Here is a 23593-nt window from a genome sequence, read left to right as displayed (position 1 = left end):
GAATGCGTTTTTGTTTGTAAATGTGTCACATAACTTTTTGTAACCGAAAATTTTAATTAAAAATATCGACTTATGAAACGCCTAGGGCTTCTAATGAATCTCTTTTGGTTGATCTTCGATCTTGCATAATCACATTATGTATTTTTATTATGTTTTGGAGGGTAGTAGTTTTTATATACTTTCAATAATCGTTTGTGGATTTATTTTGGAGCTAGTACTCCCTAGATTCAAGCACAAAATCTTGTGATGTATCAACTTTGAACAACTGCGATCTATATGTTGATTGAATTGTACTACTTTAAGAAAACAAAAATGACGCCATGAGAATAACAGGTTACAGGTGAATTGACAAAAGTATTGCTACAATTTTCAGTTTCTAATCGAATTTTGTCCTCTTTAATGCTATAATACTTACAAATCATAATTGCTAAACATCCCACAACCATATAGTACATTACACAACAAGTGAGAAAAATTATATATTTTGTGGAAGTGTAGGAGGTGGTTGCGAATCAAATGAGGCAGAAAAATGTCATTTAGCACGTGAATTTTTTGAAAGAATGCAAATTATATCAACTCAATTTTATATTTTACTTAAAATTGTAATTAGAGCTATATTTGAATAATTTTCCAGGTCATTTCGGTTCAATAGATCAGAATAATAACCGAAATTAAAGATGAAGTTGATGATGAAACGTATTGACATCTCACAGCTTTGTTTTATCCAGATTCTAGTCTCGCTGGATGCTAAATCAATTCTATTACACTTTTAGATATTTTTATTTTGTTAGCTATCGAGTTATCTACTTGGGATTTAAGAGCAATGTATGTTTTCTAACCTATATGAAGTTTTAGAGTGAAAACCTCTGCCCCGAATTAATTAAAATATTCGAAGTAGATCTTTGGCAATTGAGGCATCTTTATTAATCCGATTTCGACAAAAATTTCACCATAACTTTTACCAAGGTGCCAAATTTGGTAAAACACTAGACATTAACTGCGGAATTTCTAGAAACTAGTATCAGGTAAGTTCATTAAAATGGCCAAATTGATATCTCCCATGTCATCAATTCTTGATTTTCGAAGTTAATTACAATGGCAATCCCTTAAGCAGCTTAAAATTATAACCGAAAATCTTCCATAAGATCAAATTTCTGCGGAATTCAGGCTATTGAGGGCCGAAAATATTTTCCCTAGCATCGAGTATTATGACCACAAAGTTAATGGTTTAAATTTTCTCAATAATCTTGAAATAAACTAAAGTGTTTTCGGAAAAATAATTTACTTTCTTCAGTACATTTAATTACTGTAAGTTAATGCACATTTTTGCCTTGACGTGCTTGGTTGCAAATTATCACAAACATTGAACATGAAAAAAATTTTTTTGAAAATATGAAACCTACAACGATCAACTTTTCTTGTCCTTTAAATTTAACAAGTTTGATTTGATTACTGTCACAATTGAAGACATTCTAAGAGAAACCCGCATTTTTTCTCTGTATTAGTAGCGTTCCGAAAAATATGTTACCTTTCTAAAAGTTGTATGACTTGTATTTCTTGAAAGTAATTGCCAAAATTCTCAACATATTTTCAGCGACACAAAATACAACAGAAATTGTTGACTAGAGCTAATTGTCGTATATTGATGTCAGATGATCAAATTTTGAATGAGTGGAATCATAAAATATGATCTTGCTTACCAATAATTTCTGGAACATTCAAATTATGATTTACTTCTCAGGTTATTTCATTTCGAACATAAGATGTTTTCAACACGTTCCAAAAACCATCAATAGAGAAAGACCATAATTTATTAATACCACAATCAGTGTCATTACTATTACATAAATAGATACTACCTTCATGGTTTTACATTAACCACAAAACAGAAACGATCAAAATTGATCAATTGTATTATTATATAAGGGATAAATTACATATATATTGTTTATAAAGATTAATTACTGATTGTACGTGACATCAAGTGTTGATTTCTGCCAAAGCCAATAATTTATCCACTAGAATTTGACATTTAAAAAATACGTTTCATTCTTAGAGGATAAGGACGGTTGTTTGTATCACATTATTTTATCTCTCGCAAGTTATTATTCATATATTAGTTTAGATCGCCAGTCTGACTCCGAATCAGTTTGGAACCGATCGCATGCGGACTTTCTGACTTATCTCCCCGTGAACGATAATTTTGAAAGTGCGCATGCGATTAGTTTCAAACTGATTCGGAATCATACTAAGCTATTGTTTCAAAAAGGATGTAACGTTGATAGTATGTACGGGTTTTTATTCATATAATTATAAAAATTTAACGAATCTCTATAATAGTTGCCAATCGAAAGATATCTATAACTATCAATTCATGGATTAATCAAGAGAATACTATAAGTATTATAATTCTTAGTTTTGTCACTTGAATAATATTGACAATGTATTAGAGATACCCGTCCGGAACCACGGAACATCTGCTACTTTCGAATTCGAAGGGCAAAAAAGAACTTAAAGGATTGGCAATCAGTGCAGAAAACATTTCTTTTACTAATCATGTGTTATACATGTATCTATTTGAATTAGATAAGAAGTCGAAGATAATATTCACCATAATTTCCATATGGATAATTATATGAACCTCCAAGTGTTCTAAAATGCCAATCCGAAGGTAGTCCACCAAAATAAGACTTTTATATCAGAAGAACTGAATAAGAACCAGAATATCCATTTAATCCAAATAGAGATCCCAACGGAGCTTTTATAATCAACATACCTGTCAGCGAAACGAAGACATCTAGATCGTTAACAGTGCCTGGTGAATTTTGCGTTCATATAAATTATCTTCCATTGGAACTACATTAAAATCTTTATTTTCAAATTACCTTAATGGTTAATGCACCTTACATCAACGTTTGTTGTCCAAGTTCACATAGACGACTACATAATTACAAAATAAGAGCCAAAAAGAAGAATTTTTGAAGGAATTAACAAAAACCATATAAAGTTCTAACAATATTAGAACTAGCACACGTACAACTTCCACGAGGCTAGATTGTAACTGAACTGTAGTAATAGTACTAATATAAAAATAATCTTGATCCAAATAAATAATATATTGCATTTTTCGTGATAGTTGTAGATAGAGTATAGTATACTACTCGCAAGTAAAGGATACTCCTCGCTCACATACTTTCAACCTGTTAACACTAGGATATTATTGAAATGAAATTACAAATTTAGTTTTCTATATAATCCAAAATTAAATAACTTGCGCAGATCACATTCTTAATGAAATTTAAATAGTTCAACTACTACTTGGACAGGTATAGAAGTTAAATATGAGGTACATCCAAATTATTATCAAGGTGATGTCAAAATCACATACTTGTAGGTACTCTAATGATTTCATTAGAGAGCTAGGTACTATCATGAAAACATATTATCTGAGTGTATTAGACAAAATATTAATTAAAAAAAAACCAAAATTATATGCATGTTTTCCTTTTGCTCTCTTTGTATTCGAACATGTAAATTTAATGAATAATACTAAGGAAAATTTTAGCTTATCAAGAAAACATTAATTGATGAGTGATTTTAATTCATCCGAGAAATTGGAAATTTCATAGTTTTCTGATTCACTTGTGAATTTGAAGAACGATTTAGACCGAAAAAACGAGTTTTTTAGAAAAATCTGCTCCTAATTCAGAGATACAAATATACAAAGTACAAAATATACAAAGATTACAAATATAGTTATTGAATAGGGTGGTTTTTCAATAACTTCAAAATAAAGTTATGGAACAAATCACAAAGTTAGTTGGAATATGCTTATAATCCATAAAAAATATTTATTTTCTTCATCTTTGGTATTAAAATTATGGGAACGAACCCTTAGGTATCAAATTTTTCGATTGTTCTGATAGTATACTTGTAAATTTCCCTCTTGTGAAAAATGTTTTTGTTTTCGGCAGAATTCTAGCTTTTCCATAATTTTCAGTAGTAGAGTTTGGTTATGTAAATAAATCAACATTCTATTAAAATACAACCTAATTTGACCATAATCCTGAGATACTTTCTTCATTCATTATTCTTCAAACAGATGTTTGTGATCTGGATTTTTGAAATTATTATGACACCAAATTGTCTAAAAATATTGCTTATAAGCTTTTAGATTTTTCAGGCATTCATCCACTGACAGTGATCAAGTTCTGGGACTGTTCAGAAAATTTAACTACGCATATCACTCAATCTGAAGTGAGATCTGCACTACTCCACTTTTGATGAATATTGGGTTGTTCAAAAAGTTGGAAAGTCGATGTCTCAATAACTTCAAAATAAAGTTATGGAACGAATCGCAATATCGAAATCTGTTTAAAATCCAGAAGAAATATCTATTCCCTTCTTCTCTCGTATAAAAATTATGGGAGCAAACACATTTTATTAAAATACAACCTACTGTGAGCCACAATACTTTCTTCATTCATTATTCTTAAAACTGATTTTTGTGATCTGGATTCTTGAAATTTTATATGATACCAAATTGTTTCAGAATGCTGCGTATGATCCCCTAGATTTTTCAGGCATTCATTCACTAACAGTGATCAAATTCTGGGACTGTTCAGAAAACTCAACTACGCATATCACTGAATCTGTAGTGAGATCTGCACTGCTCCTCTGAATATTTCAGAAATTTTAGAAAATAGAAATTTTTTATTCAAAACGTAGCACGTAGAATTAGAAATAAAATCCTCCAGCAATCCACATGCCTTATGGAGATAAATAGTATCCAAGATGAAAATAAATGAAATAATAAAAAATAAAATATAAACGGACTGGAAAAAATGGATGACCAAACGGTATCATCCAACCAAAACTAAAATGGAGATACCGAAGATCAAAAAAGACAAAGGAAAGATAAAGAAAATAAAAAGAAAACAGATAAAGACGGGGCATGGAAGAATATATACAGATGATGTGCTCTGTGAATAAAACGAGAATAATGAAATTCTGGAATAGGGAACAAGAAAATTAAATTCACAATAGTGAATATTAAGGAATAGAAAAGGTGATATCTCAGCGTATTTTTCAAATAATAGATTCAATCATATTGAAAACTTAATAGTAAAACTCTAAAAATTATATACAAAAGAATAAAATACAAATAGTTCTATACAAATAAAGTATTAAATCAAATACTGATGAATACAAAGAAGGGAAAGTCTACGAACCAAGAATTTCCAAATAATGAACCATGAGAAACCTAAGAAAAAGAAAGTAATACAAATAAGGAAGATACCGCAAATATAGATATAGAAGAGTAAGAAGAAAATGAACATACCAAATACGGTAGGTATAAAATAAGAAATAAAGTACTATTTTTGGAATGATTAAATTATCAGGGTACAGGAATAAATGGAAACATTTGGTACAAGAAGAGCCCTATTCCTCATCCGAATCGTGAGAAGTGATAAGGAGAGTAGAAAAGGAGTATTTGATTCAATGGGTTCAAAAAAACGCGGACTGGGGTGGAGAGTTTACTGGTGGGAGTGTGTACTATCATCTTTTCACTTAATCCTTATCTCTGGATGTATGGTGGTTTCTAAACCAATTCATTTTTCGAAAGTTAGTAGTGTTATTTTATCAATAGTTCATTTCCAGTATACACTATCAATGGAACAGAAATAAAAGGAAATATACAGTTTACACTTAAGATAATTTCTCTGGATGAACATTCAAAGTGATTAATGTAAATGAACCTCATACAAAGTTTTAATAACTCATTAACATACAACAATAACCTATCGAAATATGAAGGTTCGTTTATATTTTGTATATCACCTGATAACATGCATGAATAGTACCATAATTATTGTTATTCTAATATTTATCATAAAATATAAATTGTTACATGAAAATTTGTTCGTATTTACCTTGTTTGGTAATTTCTAGTGAAATCATTTCCATAAAAATGAGTTAATCGTTATAGAAATACACTATTTCCATTAATCAGTTGCTTCAGCTCATTTTATGTTATTTTCTTACATGGTTTCTATTAAAAAAATTTGAATATACCTCTTACATTCATTAATCTATACGTTGATTCAAATATCAAACTTAACAAAGCAATAAGTATAAAAATATAAATAATATATATAAATCTTTTTTACATAATATTTAATATATACACTGGCCTAGTGACAATTCCAACTGTACATTTTAATATAATATTTAACGAAAGTTATGATAATAAAAACAATCCGTAGGTATTTCTAAAAATTTCCAATAGAATTTGTTCTCATTGTAGACACCAATTTTTGATAGAATTGTGGTCAAGTAACATCATTTGTCTATAAATTTCGCTAAGCTATCAATTTTTGGAATAATATTGAATCAAATTTAAATAAATTGTTGACTGACTCTTCATTTAGAATAACTAATAGAACGACGTAAGGAAAAATTAGTCAAAAAATGTCGCGCGCTTTTTTATTTAACATCTTAACGCGATAGAGTCCGCCCGAAGATATTTCGACAATCATCGTCTTCCTTACTAATTCTACTAAATTTGTAGGGAACTTCTGAGAGCAGATTCGCCTTGTAGCTGACAGAACCGCAACGAGTGTTGCAATATTAAGCAAGTTGATGACCGACGTCAGTGGAGCGGTGGCGAATGAGAGTCGATACTTTTGTACGGCTTGAGATGTTGATCGGAGCTCTGAAAGTACAGAAGTATCAAAAAAGGCTATCACAAAAGCAGAGAAGAGCGACATTGAGAGACAATTCAGTTGATTGTGCGGTAAAAGAGCCAGTCCTAATAGTGATTGCAGAAACTATTCCAGTGAAGCTTGTTTCTTCGGAAAAAATGTCGATATACTCTAGAAAAGCAAAGGAATTTGAAGAATTCCAATAATAGAAAAATGACAAATTGCTTGGGAGCAAGATCAAAGAGAAAAGTGGACGAAGCGATTGATCCCAAGCGGACAGCCTTGGATAGAAGAACACCATGACGAAGTTGAGCTTTACCTCACACAATTCTTTTCTGGACAAGTATTTTGCACACTAATGGCATCCTATGTATCATGGAGTGCAAGGTGATACTCTGCACATGTACTACGAACTATAGAATTTCAGGCGTACATCGGCAAGCTGTCAGCAGACACTATTGTGGTCAATAAATTCAAGGAGTTCCACACACCAAAAAGGCTGACCTAGAGCGAACAGCGACTCAAGTAAGTGGAAGGAAGTAACGATGCCTAAGGGCGAAACAAGCCAACCCATCAGTTCCAAGTTAGTATTTTGAAGAAGAAAGAATCTTAGAGTTGGTAGGAAAAATGATAAACTACGGTTTCTAGCCTAACACCCTGTGCTTGAATGCGTTACTTCTGCCGAGAAAAAGAACACATTTACATTATTTGCTACGGATTTTAACTGATATTACATCTGATAATTAAGTTACTTACTGTGTAACTGTAATTATGAAATAAAAAAAATTCAAAGAAGATTGCCATCTTGAAGCTCCCTCAATTTATTTTGGAATCGTTTTCTGCGCACCTTGCACAAAGAAGATTACAAATAAATCATAAATGGTGCTAATTACATGCAGATACCTTGCAGGAAAAAATATCTTAAGGCGCCATTGTAGAGAGGTATATATAGATTGGAGCAGTAGAAACAGCTTACGGACAACAAGATACAATATCTCTATAATCCAATAACTAATCTGCATATGTATTACAGAAGCAGGAGCGGTAAAAAATTCCCTAAGGCAGCTTTAAATATAATTAACGGGAGTGCATTCAGTAGTAGACAGCATATCACAAAGTTTGAGATATATATTGAGTAGAGAATTACATTAAATGGTATACACATGGTACATTACAAACGAATGTAGATAATAGGTGGTCCAACTATAATGCATGATGTTAATTATGAGTCGCGTCTTAATGTCAAATTTTTGTCCAACTTAATTTGACATTTCTTTGTTTCAGTGTTTGATAAATTCAACTGTGGAGAGGTACACAATTGAACAGCGCGTTAAGATTGTTGAAGCCTTTTACGAAAATGGGTGATAAAATCAAAATGCATTTCGTGCACTTCGTGATTTTTTTGGTCAGCATAATCGACCACATGTGTCCACAATCGGGAAAATTGTGCGCAACTTTTAGCAAACCGGGTCTGTAGGAAATGTGAAAACACCTGTGCATGGTCGCCCCGTTCGTTCTGCGAAAAACATTGCTGTTGTTCGCGATTGTGTGGCAGAAGAGCCATCAACCTCGACTCGTCGTCGTGCTCAACAATTAAACATCTCACGAACTCAAGAGCTGAAGCCTGCTGACCATTTCAAGCGTCTTCACTACGCCAAATGGTTGGTTGAACAGACATAAGTGAATGGTGACTTTACAAAGAAAATCATCTTCAGCGACGAGGCACACTCAAATCACTTCAAAGGATTCGTTAACAAGCAGAATTACAGCATTTGGGCAAATGAGAATCCACGAGTGATTGTTTAAAAGTCGATGCATCCACAAAGAGTGAATGTTTGGTGCGGTTTATGGGCTGGCGGCGTCATCGGGCCATACTTCTTCGAAAATGAGGTCGGCCAAGCAGTTACCGTGAATGGTATTCGCCATCGCGAGATGATAACCGACTTCTTGTGGCCAGAAACTAAGGATATGGACCTGGAAGATATGTGGTTCCAACAGGATAGTGCCACTTGCCACACAGCCAACGAAAGAATGGATTTTTTGTGCGAGAAATTCAATGGTCGTCTTATCTCACGTCGTGGCGATGTTAATTGGCTGTCGCGATCATGTGATTTGACACCGTTGGACTTCTTTCTTTGGGGATATTTGAAAGAAAAAGTGTACGTCAATAAGCCAAGAACAATTCAAGAGCTAAAGGAAAACTTTTTGTTTCATTTACAATTAACATCGTGCATTTTGGTTGGACCACCTTTAGTAATAAATATTCTAAGTCCAAGTGCAAATTTATGGTATTGGGAGATGAGCCTTATTTAGTATGAATGGTTTCGAAATCGTTAACTATAACCAATCATACATATATAACGAACTTACCTATTCTGAATACCAGGACACATTGGAATAGAGAGAATTGAGAGGTAGCTGATAAACCAGGAGAGAATGAGAAACAAAGGGAGGGTTAATCTACTGGCTAAAACAAGAAAGTATAAGACAACGACCAGAAGAGTTAGAAGAAATACATTAGGCAGAGCAAATCTATCTTGAGAGTTATAAGAGGTTTTAAGTATGCACCTCGAACTGATGGAAAGAAACGACTGCAGATTCTGACGGTTGGGAACAGAAACATCTTAATAATAATACTCGCTTGATGTAAGGCGCTACATAATACCAGAGCTCGATAAGTGGAATCATCTGGGATAGAATATGAAGACTTATCTAAAGTGAAGCCAGCGGATGACCTAAAATTTATTGAAGGATCAAAGTTGAACGAAGTTTGAGTTCCAGAAACTTGATAAAGAAGAGCGCAATAGATACTCCAACAAGCGTACATTCTATCTTTCTGAGCGTCCACTTAACTTTGTGTATGGTGTCGCATTTTTTGTTCGCAATATTATTCCGTATAGTTAGTCGTTTTCTAAATGATATTTTACTAGACCACGTTTGCTTTTGAAATAAATTGTTTTTCCTCTGAAAATTCAATTTAATATCTGGAATTTCATGGAATCAGATTTAATAATAATTTCATTAATCCTATCTCGTTGAATATATTTGAAAAAACTGTTGCTCTATTTACTGGCACACATAATACGAAGTCCCAATTAAATAATTGTACAATCACAAATGCTCAATTAGTAACATCTGTCACTGGCCTATCTAAAGTCAAGTCTAATGGCATAGACTTCGAAGGCTCATCAATTCCTACATCTATATTGAGTTCCTGATCGTCATCAGATTCATCAGAATGATTCGATAACGAAGCGGTACTTTGAGACTTGACAGAAAGATCAATGGGTTGATCTTGATCGGGCGCTGGTGCTGCGATTGGAGGAGGAGCTCTCCATACATCTTTCCAAGCTGTAGGATCTCCGAGTCCTTGTAAGGGAGGCAACCACTTAGGAACAACACCGCTTGGTGATACCGAAGGCAAAGACGCAGGTGAAACAGAAGGCACATTATTTAAGGCACTAGTAACGATTTTTTTCCGTGCGAAAAATTCAGAGTCACTTGAAGGGGACGGAAGTTTTTTAGAAGCATAAAAATCACGGTCACTAGTAGGTGATGCAGATGATTTAAGAAAACTTAGCGCGCTGTTGGATCGGAGATCATCTTCTGGATCTGCTGATGAAGCGCCACTATCGGATTCCGAAGACTTTCCAGTATCTCTCGTCGTATGTTGAGTTGTTAAGGCGTGATTTCGAAAAAGTGGAGATAGATACGGATGAGGTCGCAGCATATTCGTTGCTGCCGCCATATTTGGAACGGCTTGTTGTTGCTGTTGCTGTTGCTCTTGTAGTAAACAATGAATTTTGAACCAGTTTGAACGCCTGCCATATCGAGATCCACTTTTTGACATACCTACTAGCAAGCATTTTCTAAGTCGGCAGGCTTTGCAAGCTGTACGGTTTTTCTTGTTGATGACACACTGACCGTTGTTTTTGCATTCTGATATGGAGCTGATGTTATTATATGTTCTGCCGAAAAATGACTGGAACAAAAAAAATGATCAGAAAAGCTAATATATCAGGAGACAAAAAAAGTTTCATCTGTTTAAATATGAAATTCTAATTCACGAAATGACAGCTTTTAATACTAATTATACATACTGTATACACAACTACTTTTGTTGCCTTTTTGGTCGTTTGTGTACATTAAATAGTTGTATATTTATAGAACATCCAGATTATGTTTCACCAAGTTGTTTAAATTATTTAAAATGTAAATTTAAATATTTGAATGATTTATGTGTCTTTTTGAGATAACTACTGTTTACTATAATCTTCTTCAGTCATGCACCGAAATCCCGACAAGTTGAGTTCATAGACTAAGTATTCACAAATATTGAGAACTTATTTGGCATTATGTATCATTTAATTTTGAAGTGACATCAATGATTCAAATAATTGATTTCACAATTATCTACATAACAGAAGGAAATCATTGATGATAGTTTTCCCACATTATTGTATCAGTTATTTTGATACAACACTAGATAAAAATGCTTTTATAGTACAACTATTTATTCATATATCTGAAACTGATAAGAAAAATAAGATTTGCGCCCACTACCTTATTTACTCAGACAGTTAAGTAGCTGTAAGGACGATCAGTTACCAGAAGATTATGTCTTAATCATATAAGGGATAAAATACTCGTCCTAGAGCTAATGAACACAATACTACACCACGAAGTCCTTTCAAGAAATGAAGCGATCGACATCGCAGCAGCTTCTCAAGAGAAAATAGATCAGCAAAAACCATAACCAATTACCAGAAAATTATGTCCAATTTCGTTAGAGATTGAATGCACGTTCTAAAAGTGATAATCACAATGCTACGCATCGAAATCCTTTCAAGAAATGAAGATATCGACATCTCAGCAGAAGATGGATCGGCAAAAACCGTGATCAGTTAGATTATATCTAATTTTATCAGGGATTAAATCTCGTCCTAGAACTAAGAAACACAATACTACGTCACGAAGTCCTTTCAAGAAATGAAGTGATCGACATCGCAGCGGCATCTCAAGAGAAGATAGACCGGCATAAATCATAATCAATTACCAAAAACTTATGACTAGTTTCCTTAGAAACTGAATGCATGTTCTAGAAGTGTTAAGCATAATGCTATGTATCGAAATCATTTGAGGGAAGATATCTCAGAGCAGATGGATCGGCATTGCAGCAAACATTGAGCAAGAACTGAATAAACAGGGAGTTTCAAGGATCCGTTTAAAAGACAATGCAAACTAATATAACGTCAGATATAAAATACAATAAATCTGTCATATATTTAGCGATGCCCTCTTTACAGAATCTAATCTAGTTTATCACCATACAAATCTTTCATGTCACTTAAGTATTTCATGTTTAACGTAACTCCGTGCTATTGAAATGTTTGTACAGTAATTATATCATTATAAAGTTATTAGTGATAAAAAAATATGATCTACTTTTATACAAAAGAAAACTACCAACTTTCACGTGATAAAAGATCAAACATTAAAAAACAGTTACTCTAAATTTGAGTTCCAATTATATAAACGAACTGTTAAATATCACATAAATAATTCTATAGATGAAATATTGAACGCAACGCGAGATTTGAATAATAGCCATGGACAAAATATCAATAGAACGATTTTGTATCCACTGATTCAGTCGATAAATATAGTTCAATTTGATTAATTTCATCACAAATCTTTACCGTGAATATATATTAGAATTACTTACACGGACACGCAATAAAAAAGAGAGAAATTTGTCTTGTCATATTGGATCAGTTTCTAAACATGCGGAAAAACCAATATCTATTCAGATTGCAAGTTATTGTAGCGAAGCCATGATCTCAAATTACGAGGCGCACACCAATACAATGAAAAACGATATCATTGTTACTAAATAAGGATTTGAATTTGTCGTGCAATTCTGAACCAATAATGCTTATTAATAATATATTCTGAACTGATTCCAGGGCCTGACTGGATAAAATATTCACCGTTGAATATTTGTATAAATGTATGTATGTGCATACATAAAAACATCACTAATTTTTGTATATTTTTAAGCCCTGTACCACACAAAATTTAATTGATTCATTTGATTAGTACATTCATTGCCCACACAAGGAAAGAAATGGCTATTATTGTATATTTGAGCGAATTTTTAACTCTGATCAAAATTTGGACTGCACTTTTCGATGATTTTAAATTAGAAGTTTAGAATAAAATTCTTATTCATCAAATTTTTATTATCGACAATTATGTTCTTCAATATTAGACCAGAGTAGATAATATTTTGAACAAAAAAAATAGTAGAATGAAACCCCTAGGAAAGCGAGGAAAATATAATAAAAATGAAAAGAACAATAATTTACGAGCGATCTTAGGTCGGGAAAGGAAATGGGATGAGTTTTTGAGGATAAAAATCACTTTATCCTGACAAAACTACAAGTACTATTGATAACACATAACTGAAAAATTGAAATAACCAAGTTTTTGGTTTATATTTTTTCTCTTGCCGGAATGAAAATCGTCCCTGATTTGCAGGACAAAAGTGGCCTATTCTCTCCCGGAAAGAACTTTCTTTTGCTCCCGTAGTAGCAACGACTTGTTTATCGAAATGTTTACTCTCTATGACAGTTTTTTTCAAACGACATTTAGTATTTATTATCGCGGGAAAATAGGGCATCCTCGCCCACGGTAAAATGAAAAAAAAATAAAACGTCAAAATATCATTGTATCTCTACTGTCTGGGGGTGTAAAAAAATGTTAACATCATTATGGTTATTTTTTTCAGAAAACGTAAAGAATCGAAAAAAATCGCATCCAATTTTTTTTCAATCATTCGTACAATTTTCGGTTATTTATCAAAATTTCACACTCTAATTACATGAAAAACGTGAGATTCCATGTTACATTAATAAACATAAGTAATTGTAGTATAAATTTTTCATAAATATCTAAAAATTATACATAACTATTAAAACAAATTTGTTATTTCAATTTTTCACTTAAATTTTGAGGTTATATGAAAAAAGTGCCGATACAAAAGCTGTAGATCTTTTTATTGCCCACAACTTTGCGATTTGACTTTTTTTCATAGAATTTCTAGTTTTACCGAAAATTGAGATAAACCGTGTGTATCCTTAAAAACTCACCCCCTTTCCTTTTCCGTGTTCAGATCGCTTTTGAATTATTTTTTCTGTCATTTTCATTATAGTACAGTGCTTTTCAGATAAAAGTATCCACCTTTAATAACTTTTGTAATACTGGTATTTAGAAAAAATCCAAAAACACGTCAATTTATGTTGGAAGGGGCAAGCATTATGGCTTATTTAAACTTACTGGAAAAGCCACCCCCTCACCCCAAGCAGCATCCCCTTTATTTTTTTAAATCAGTTTTCATATTTTTTATGTAAAATTTGGATACTCCTCTTTGAGCTAATTTCAAAAATGTATAATACTTATAGGTTAAAGTGGTTAGTTTTTGAGATAAACAATTTTTCTTTTAAGAGCACAAATTTTACTTATTATTTACTTTCACCTTATTTGCCTGTACTAAAATGGGTTGTACAACAGTTCAAACTCTTTAATCTTTTTAACTGTGCTATTTATTCTACTTAAAAAATCCAAACAACAAAAAACTCTACTTTTTATTAAAGTTTGACATTGTCAACTAGAATTTGTAGTCACTACTGATAGTGTAATTTGATACATTATTTATTTTGTTTCTCTGAAATGGTTTACTCTTTGCAAGAAAGAATTGAAATTGTAGGTTTATACTACCAAAATAATAATTGTGCAAGAGCTGCTGCTAGAATATTTAACGAATTACATGACGGAAGACATGCAACTCATAAGTATGTAATTCAGCTGATGGAGAAATTTACCACAACAGGGTCTGTTTGCAATAAAGTGCATAAGCGAGAGGGACTCGTAAATAACGAAGCAATCCAAGTGGCAATTTTAGGGCAAGTCAGCTTAGAGGCTCAACAACCCCAATCGTTGTCAACAATAAGTAGAGCGATCGGTGTTTCATCTTCTACAGTTTTCCGAGTTCTACATAAATTCAAGTACCACCCATACAAAGTTAAGTTGGTGCACGAGTTGAATGAAGATGATTTTGATCGTCGTCTAGAGTTTTGCGAATCAATGACGCAAATTATCAATAACAATCCACAATTGTTAAAAAATATTTGCTTTTCTGATGAATGCTCATGGCCATTAAATGGTTTAGTAAGTAGGCATAATTGTAGATATTGGGCTGAAAGTGATCCACATATTATGCGTGAATTCCATACACAACATCCCCAAAAGTTAAACGTTTGGTGTGGTATCCTAGGTGACCACATTGTCGGACCTTTCTTCATCAACGGAAATTTAAATAGTGAATCATATCTTGAGTTACTCAGGGAAGGGGTTGACCCACGTATTACAACAATAATAGAAAATGATGATAACCTTTCCGAAGATTTACTGGTATTTCAACAAGACGGAGCTCCCCCACACTATGCTATGCCTGTCCGACAATTTTTAAACGAAACATTCCCCGCTCGTTGGATAGGTAGAAGGGGGCAGATGATGGAGTGGCCACCTAGGTCACCGGATTTAACACCCCTAGACTTCTTTTTATGGGGGTATTTAAAAACAAAAGTTTATGCTACCCAACCAGAATCTCTGGATGATTTACGAGAGAGGATAGAAAATGAATGTCGACAATTAAATCCAGCCGTATTAAACAATGTCAGAGAGGCATTTCAAAATAGATTATACCATTGTATGGAAGTGAATGGTACTCATTTTGAACACTTATTGTAACTTCATAATAAATAGCACAGTTAAAAAGATTAAAGAGTTTGAACTGTTGTACAACCCATTCTAGTACAGGCAAATAAGGTGAAAGTAAATAATAAGTAAAATTTGTGCTCTTAAAAGAAAAATTGTTTATCTCATAAACTAACCACTTTAACCTACAAGTATTATACATTTTTGAAATCAGCTCAAAGAGGAGTATCCAAATTTTACATAAAAAATATGAAAAGTAATTTAAAAAAAATAAAGGGGATGCTGCTAGGGGTGAGGGGGTGGCTTTTCCAGTAAGTTTAAATAAGCCATAATGCTTACCCCTTCCAACATAAATTGACGTGTTTTTGGATTTTTTCTAAATACCAGTATTACAAAAGTTATTAAAGGTGGATACTTTTATCTGAAAAGCACTGTATAGTCCTCCATTTGCAATAAGTTCCATTCTACTAACCAAATACATATATGTAATACTCCTACATTGATAGTTCTTATGGGAAAAAACGTCTCTTCGTTACGGTGCCGACAATATTCATTTTCTCTCTCTTTCGACTCACTTTATCTATACTGCGCATACTTATGCGCGCAAAAGATGCGCAGAACTAACTGAAGCGACCGGAGGAGAGAGAAACTGTCTTTATATGAGCAAATTAACTTTTTCCCTGATAAGAGTACCCAGTAGTACCTACTGCTATTAGTTTTCCCAAAATTGGGATCGTAATATTAAGGGTTATATTTCGCATCTGTCGTTTTTTATAGCTCTATTTATCTAGTGTGATTAATATGAATTCAAATCTTAGAACCAAAATGAATCCAACATTATTTTTTCCGATAACAAAACTTCTGATTCCACACCTGTTTCTATGATAACAAAAGAAGATCTACTTTCTCTATATTTTGCGGTGTCACACAATGACAGTAATCATCAATTCTCCATTGTATTAAAACAGACTTAGACAAGCAATACATAATTAAGTGACTTGTAATATCACCTCGTGTTATTATTATCATTATTACTATTGTCATCTTTTATATTTATCTTACGTGACAAATTGTTCAAGTTTTATACTGCCAGTTGTTCTTATTAACTAGCACAATCTAAAGGCTTTCGATGCGGCAATTAGAGCTCTTTTGTGGCGGTACTTGACTTACCGTTAATAAAAATTTTAGATGATGATCAGAGTTATTAACTCGATTACCAGATTTTATTGCTGGACTAAATCAAATTTTGTATAATATTCAATTGTCTTTTCCTCAACTTTTCTTTCCAGGCTTGTTTGGTTTACTATTCTAATCAATAACGGATTGGATAAAGGGTTATATTGAAAGTATTTATTTCCATATGATTCCTTGATTTTTGGATAATTTTTTCTCTATTGATGCTTCAACTACAAATATGAACAATATGAAAAACACGAATTTAATTTCAAACAACAAAATATTAACTATATAAATATTATTCAGTTAATGATAAACAGAATTTATTATCATTGAATTGATTCATCCGGGACAAAAAATCTTTAGAATGTGGAATGGTTTCCCTGGCATGTAAACGATCTAAAAATCTACATATCTCCTAAGCCATAAATTTTATAGATTTAAACAAAGAGTTTTTTTTGTTCAAAAGAATCAATTGAAAAATTCGTTTTTGGTATCTTTAGATTGTACAGGTTGTTCCTGAAACATTACAGATTATTAACCATTGGACATGAGCCGCCCCTGGCCTTCAAATAGTATTGTAGAATTTATTGCGTCAAATATACTACATGGACGTACATAATCATCCATTAAAGAATCATAATGTTCGAATGTATAATTTAGAAAATATGTTTATGTTTAAGTTCTGATTTAACAACTTTAAATGCCTATAATTCAGAAACGAGGGGTCGTATTAGAAATTTTTGTTATCTAACAGAATTATTTTTTCACATCATCATTTCACTTCCGATTTTTTCGCATCAAGTCTCGGATATTCATAAATATCTGAATTACGTACACTTATATCTTTTTCGTCACATTACTTTTTGACATTTGATTTACAATTTGTTCGATAAGGCTCCTACTGAGAACTGAGAGTAAGATAAAAGCCAAATAAAAAATCAACCTACAGGTCTTGGTCTTCTTCTCTTTCAATTCTCCTGTGAGATCCACTGCATTATTTTTTCTAGCAATCTTTTCTCCCTCATACTCTGAACGTGCCCAAACAAAATCAACTGCTTCTCCTCGGTTTGTTCTATAACTTTTTCTCTCAGGCTCATTTGCTCTTTATTGTTGAGTTTCTAACCCGATCTAACCTTGACGTTTTATTTGTTTCGCTCAAGTCGTCCATTCCCTTATCTATTTCTTCAGCTAATTTTCTATTTTCCACGTGTCCAATTCATATACCAATCTACTCCTAATTATTGCATTGTAGATTCTATGTTTTCGTGGCTTTCCTATTTCAGTATTCCATTCGGTGATTTATTTATTGTTCTTGCTCTGTTCATTATACATTTCATTTGTTTCATTTGTCCTTTCTGCGTCAAAAATAACTCCTTCATATTCATATCTCCCTATAATTTCATAGTTGCTTAGTTATACGCTGGTTTTATTCGGTCCTATAAACGACTACATTACCTTTTCTACGTTTATCTGCAGTCCAAATTTCTGCATTCTTCTTTTAGTTTGTGTGCTATTTATTCTAGGCAATTTCTATCGTTAGCACATATTTCCTCATCATCTGCAAGCCGAAGGGTCCTCTTTCCTTTGAGTTCCTTCTTCCAAGCTTGTTATTACTCTTCACATTCGCTTAATAATCTCATAATTCGTATGTTTTCAGTGGCACAAACGACGTTTCGTTTGTTATTATTTGTGTTTATAAAGAAAATTTTCCTAAGTCTAACACAAATGATATCTAATATGAGTGAATTAGATCAATAGATCAATAGATCAATTAGATCAGTAATATTTGTAATTGAACACACTGCTATCAATCAATTTTGAGCGTTCCTTTTGAACTTTCTCCTCTGATCTGCTCATTTATTGACAGTATTATATCAAATCCACCCACCTCTTCACGCTTCGACCATGATCTTTTCAACATCCGTTAAAATCTTGAGATTTTACAGTGAAAATCGAAGAATACTTTTTATATATCCCATCAATTATTGCCTAGTTTCCAGAAACCAATGGTTCGTTTCAAAAATTCGTCTATATCATCAATTTTTTTAGTAGATACTTTCTGATTTACTTCAATCCAAATGGTCCAAAACTGTGGATAGAAAAAGGAAGGTGGCTTTTCAAAATATATTGCTCGTCAGTTGGTACCATGACAATCAAACTTGTTGACTTATTCAGTACCTTCACTCCAACAAATGTATTCTACAGAAATACTGCTCATTATTCCCAGTTTCAATAATTTCAGATATTGCAGATTCGAGCGCCTCTAAATTTATTGCGTCTTCATCAGTATCTGTCATAATTTTTCGTTTTTGAATAATTCATATTGAGGTCTACTTTCTTTTTTCATGAATTTAGTTCGCTTAGCAAACTAGTTAGTTCTATTTTATTATGTGAAATGAAAACGTTATTAGCATATCTTAAGTTGTACAGGTATTGACCTACTTACCCTTTTTTTTTATTTAAACAGTTTCTGATCCTTTATATACTTTTAGTTGCTGTAATTTTACTGATTATTATGTATAAACCGTTCTGCATAGAATTCTGTCAATCTCATTATTAAATGAGATGGAATGTTTTCTTGTACTCAAAAAACTCGAAAAACGTCAACCAGTGTGATACAAATACAGAATTAAATGAAATTGTTCCTTTCAATTTTATAGAACAATTTACTTTACGTGGTGAATGGGCAATAATAAGTTTAAACAAAAATATAACATCTATTTTCACACGCTTATGTATGCGTTTTTTTGTAATTATATGAAAAAACTAATCTAATTTGGTCACGCTATGGGATCAAAAGGTTAATTATTCAAAAATTCATCGGAAATTTAAATGGCACAATAAGTATTTAGGTGATTAAGATAGATTTATTTATTTCTTTGTAGAGACGTTAAAGTTCTTTTTCTCTACCTTTCGTGTTAAGTTTGAATTAGACACAGGTCTATTAAGATAGCAGCGACGTTACAAAACTTTTTTAAAGGTTGAAAACAATAATTCTAAAAGAATAATTACAAATTTTAGAACTGACTATATGGAATAGTTCCAATTATACAGGGTGTTTCAAATTAAGTGCGCACTATTGCTAACTTTTTCAATATTCTAGAGACAAAGTCGGTTAAATTAGCAACGTAGTAGTATTTTTCACGCTGATTGAGATGGTGAAAACAGAAAAACAATTGCTTATACTTATTAACTTCTTCATCTCTCTAACAATTTGGCTGTGGATATTTATTTTTTTAACAAGTTGGCTGAGATGAAACACAGGTATAATATAAATATTTTATTACAGTTTAAAAAAACAAATACAAACTAGATGAAATGTGCAAAAATATCGCCGGTTGGTTCAATATATTTTCGAGTATTCATTAGAGCACGTTGCGTAGGTTTTAAAGCGGTCTGCCGTCGATAGATGCTATAATGTGTCTATACTATCTTGACGTTCAGCCAGACTCGTATATCTTCTTTTATAGACCTCGTTCTTGACATATCTCCAAAAGTAAAAGTCTAGGGAAGTTATGTTAGGAGATCTAGGAGGTTTAATGTAGGACCATTTGAAGCAATCCACCCATCTTGAAAAAGACTTTCCAACAATATTCTGACTTTGCGTACCTGATGGGGAGGAGCTCCATCTTATTGAAAATAAATTTGGTTATGTGATTCCAAATTGAGATCATCCAAATATTCTTCCAGTACCTCTGATAGTATATCAACGTATCTTCTGCCTGTTAAAGTACCTTCATAAAAAACTGACCCAACTATTTTGCTGCCAATTTAAATAAACCACGCATTAATACTGAATTGTGCGATTTCTTAGATGAGCAATAAATAAACAAACTCGACACCAATAGTGAATGTTCCTACGATTAAACATACCCCTACTTGAAAAATTTGCTTCGTCGGTCCATAAAATGGATTTTAAAAAATTGCAGTTCTGCCTACACATATTTTCAAACCATTGAGAAAAGATAAATCTTCTTTCATTATCATAGTAATGTTTGCACTGGTCGGTACTTGTAGGGCACAAGCTTGAATTTCGTGAGAATTCTCCAAATTGTAGATGAGCTTAACGCTTCAAAATATGCCAACACATTCACTTCTACTTGTTCATTTACGAGTATTATGAATTGTTTCTTAGTTCTTAGCTCTAGAAAAACAGTATCATTATCTCTGAATTTTCTATACAACTTAAGAAAATATCTTCTGTTTGGATGATTACGTTCGGGATACCTTTGACCATATCGTTCCAATGCTTGAAAACTATTTTTTCTACGACCGTGCGTTTTAACCCACTTTCCTGCACGCATTTTAGTTTTGAAAGTGTCACTTTCCCGCACTAGGGAGAAACAACTATCAAACCACCCGGGTTTGATACCACTTGCTATGACAACCCAAGCGTGTAATTGTTACTAAAACGTCAAAGTTGTTCAAAACGTCTTGGAAGTGACCTTCTTCTAAATTAAACCACATTAAGCCGAATCCGATACAATGGATTCATCCGATGAAGAACTTCCCGAAGCCATTTTGAAGGCTGCAAATGAAGCTAATTCCGAGCTGTTTCCTGCCAAATCCAGACTGAGGTATGAGAAGCAATACGACCATTTTGTTACATGGTGTAAGGAGAAAGGGGCCAAAACTTATAAGGAAGAGGTATTTCTGGCGTATTTTTCAGACCTAAGTGAGGTTTTGAAATCTAATACATTATGGTCCCGCTATTCGATGGTAAAAAGTTTAGTAAAAATAAAACAAAATTTGGATATAGGAAACTTCCATAAGCTAACGTCGTTTCTTAAACAAAAAAATATTGGTTTTCGAGCACAGAAAGCGCAAGTTTTTAGTTTTTACTAAAGAAGATATATCCAGGGTTATGCTAGCTCCTGATGAGGTATACCTGATGATTAAAGTGAGTACCATTTTTGCACTGGTTGGCGCTCTCCGCAGATCCGAGCTTGTAAATATCACTGTCGACGACATTCAAGATAAAGGCAACCTAATTGTTGTGAAAATTTCTGATTCCAAAAATCATTCGTCAAGATCATTTGTTTTATCTGAAGAAATAAATGATAGTACCTATTTGAAAGTACGCAGATTTACGACCACCTACCATTCCACACCGCCGATTTTTTATTCATTATAAGAATGGAAAATGCTCAGTTCAATGTGTTGGCGTAAACACTTTTGGTAAGATGCCAGCAGAAATTGCCGCATATTTACGCCTACCTAATCCGGAACGTTATACAGGACACAGTTTCAGACGTTTTTCGGCAACGTTCCTAGCAGACTCCGGCGAAAGAATAAACAACCTTAAGCGTCTGGGTGACTGGAAGTCTACTACTGTCGTTGAGGGCTGTTTGGAGGACTCCAAGAATCAGAAGAAAAAAATATCAAATAAAATTCTCTGTACTACAAATGACTTAAAACCGTTGCCGTCACCGTCATCGTCATCTTTATGCGACCTGCAACCGATGCCATCCTCTCCAAAGTCATCTATCTTCCAGTTGAAACCAAATAACTCCACTGGGTTGTAAAAATACTACTACTTTGTTACTTTAGTTAGCAATAGTGCTCACTTAATTTAAAACACCCTGTATAAAAGAAGATCAGAAGGACTGAATAGTAACCGGCTATATAGAAAAGTCTGATCACTAACGTTGAAATGAGACTAAGTTAAAATGAAATAAGATCTGAGTTGTACCATTGAGGTGATTAATAGATAAAAATATAAAATTAACAGAAATTGAATGAAAATTCTGTAAAAAAAAATGATCTCAATTAACTGTAAAGAATGGAAATACAATCAGGTGAAAAAATAAAAGAAGACATCAAAAGCATAATAGATTATATTCAAAATGTTGGAGTTATTCAATATCAATATGTATGATTTTCTTACTTGACTTATGAATGAATTAATTAAAAAAATTATTTTGCTGAATGAAATCATTTATTAATTGTTCGAAATTCATTATTTCATTAATGATATTTTATTTTTTTTTAATGTTATTTCCTTAAAAATATTTAATTATTCATTTCATAAATATTGAAGTTAACGTTAACGATATTGAAGAAAAAGAACTGTAGAAATATCATCGCTTGGAAATAATGGTTTATCTTCATATCTAACTTTCAGAGTCAAGTTATCCGCCGGCTTTAGTTTGTCTCAACAAATTACGATTTTTGTCTATTTTATGACTCCCATTAGAATGGATTCATCGTGATGTGGTCTGCTATTCTAGGTACATAGTTGGAAGAGATAGAACAAAAAACGATAATTCAGGTGAAAAACGAAATAGTCTGAAACAAGCAATTTTAAAAAAATGTTTTTTTTACATATTGAAATTAATCTAGCAGTTACTTGAAAGAATTCTGAGTTAGTGTCTAGGATATATCGCTAATAACCGTTATTTTAGGAAAAAGTATCAAAAGTTTTCTCTGAAACTTGAATTAAACAGTAAAATTTGTTTCTAAATAAAGATTGTAGTATTTGGCAAACAAAATCGGATAATGACGTCAGATTTTACATCTTTCTTATTAAATTTTTCATTCCATATAATTAATTTCATAATACAGACAACGAAATTAATTATTAAAATATGTTATAATGGGGAAAATTTTTTGGTAACCTAAATGACATTATGTGACTATTCTAATAACCGGTAGAACTCAAACGAATTTTTCAATATGTTGTTACTCGATTTTCTTTATAATTCTGTTTAATTAACACAAGAGTGAGAACTGTTCTTTCTAATATTCTATTTTTAATGGATCAGATAAATAAGGTGGATCAATGTTCACCGTCCTAGCTTCCGAAATAATTTATCTGTAAATAAGCATTATTTACATTCTTATCATAACTAATAGAAGGCTAGTTCATTTCACCGATCACGCAAGGAGTCCTTAATTGGTTATTAAACACTTTAGTTAATATATTTCCAGGT

General features: G+C 32.5%; 1 protein-coding gene across 1 annotated transcript in view; it reads right to left on the bottom strand.

Moving 5' to 3' along the window:
* Nucleotides 1–9825: 9825 nt before the first annotated feature.
* Nucleotides 9826–23593, bottom strand: part of LOC130448723 (protein embryonic gonad-like) — a 184080-nt gene continuing 170312 nt past the window's right edge. Inside the window, exon 3 of the mRNA XM_056786214.1 lies at nucleotides 9826–10686. Coding sequence (XP_056642192.1) covers nucleotides 9826–10686 — 861 coding nt within the window. The remainder of the gene's footprint in view (nucleotides 10687–23593) is intronic.

The sequence above is a fragment of the Diorhabda sublineata genome, chromosome 9, assembly GCF_026230105.1.
Source record: "Diorhabda sublineata isolate icDioSubl1.1 chromosome 9, icDioSubl1.1, whole genome shotgun sequence".
Classification (NCBI taxonomy): Eukaryota; Metazoa; Arthropoda; class Insecta; order Coleoptera; family Chrysomelidae; genus Diorhabda; species Diorhabda sublineata.
The sequence above is the reverse complement of the archived record's forward strand: the minus strand, read 5'-3'. Positions and strand labels throughout refer to the sequence as shown.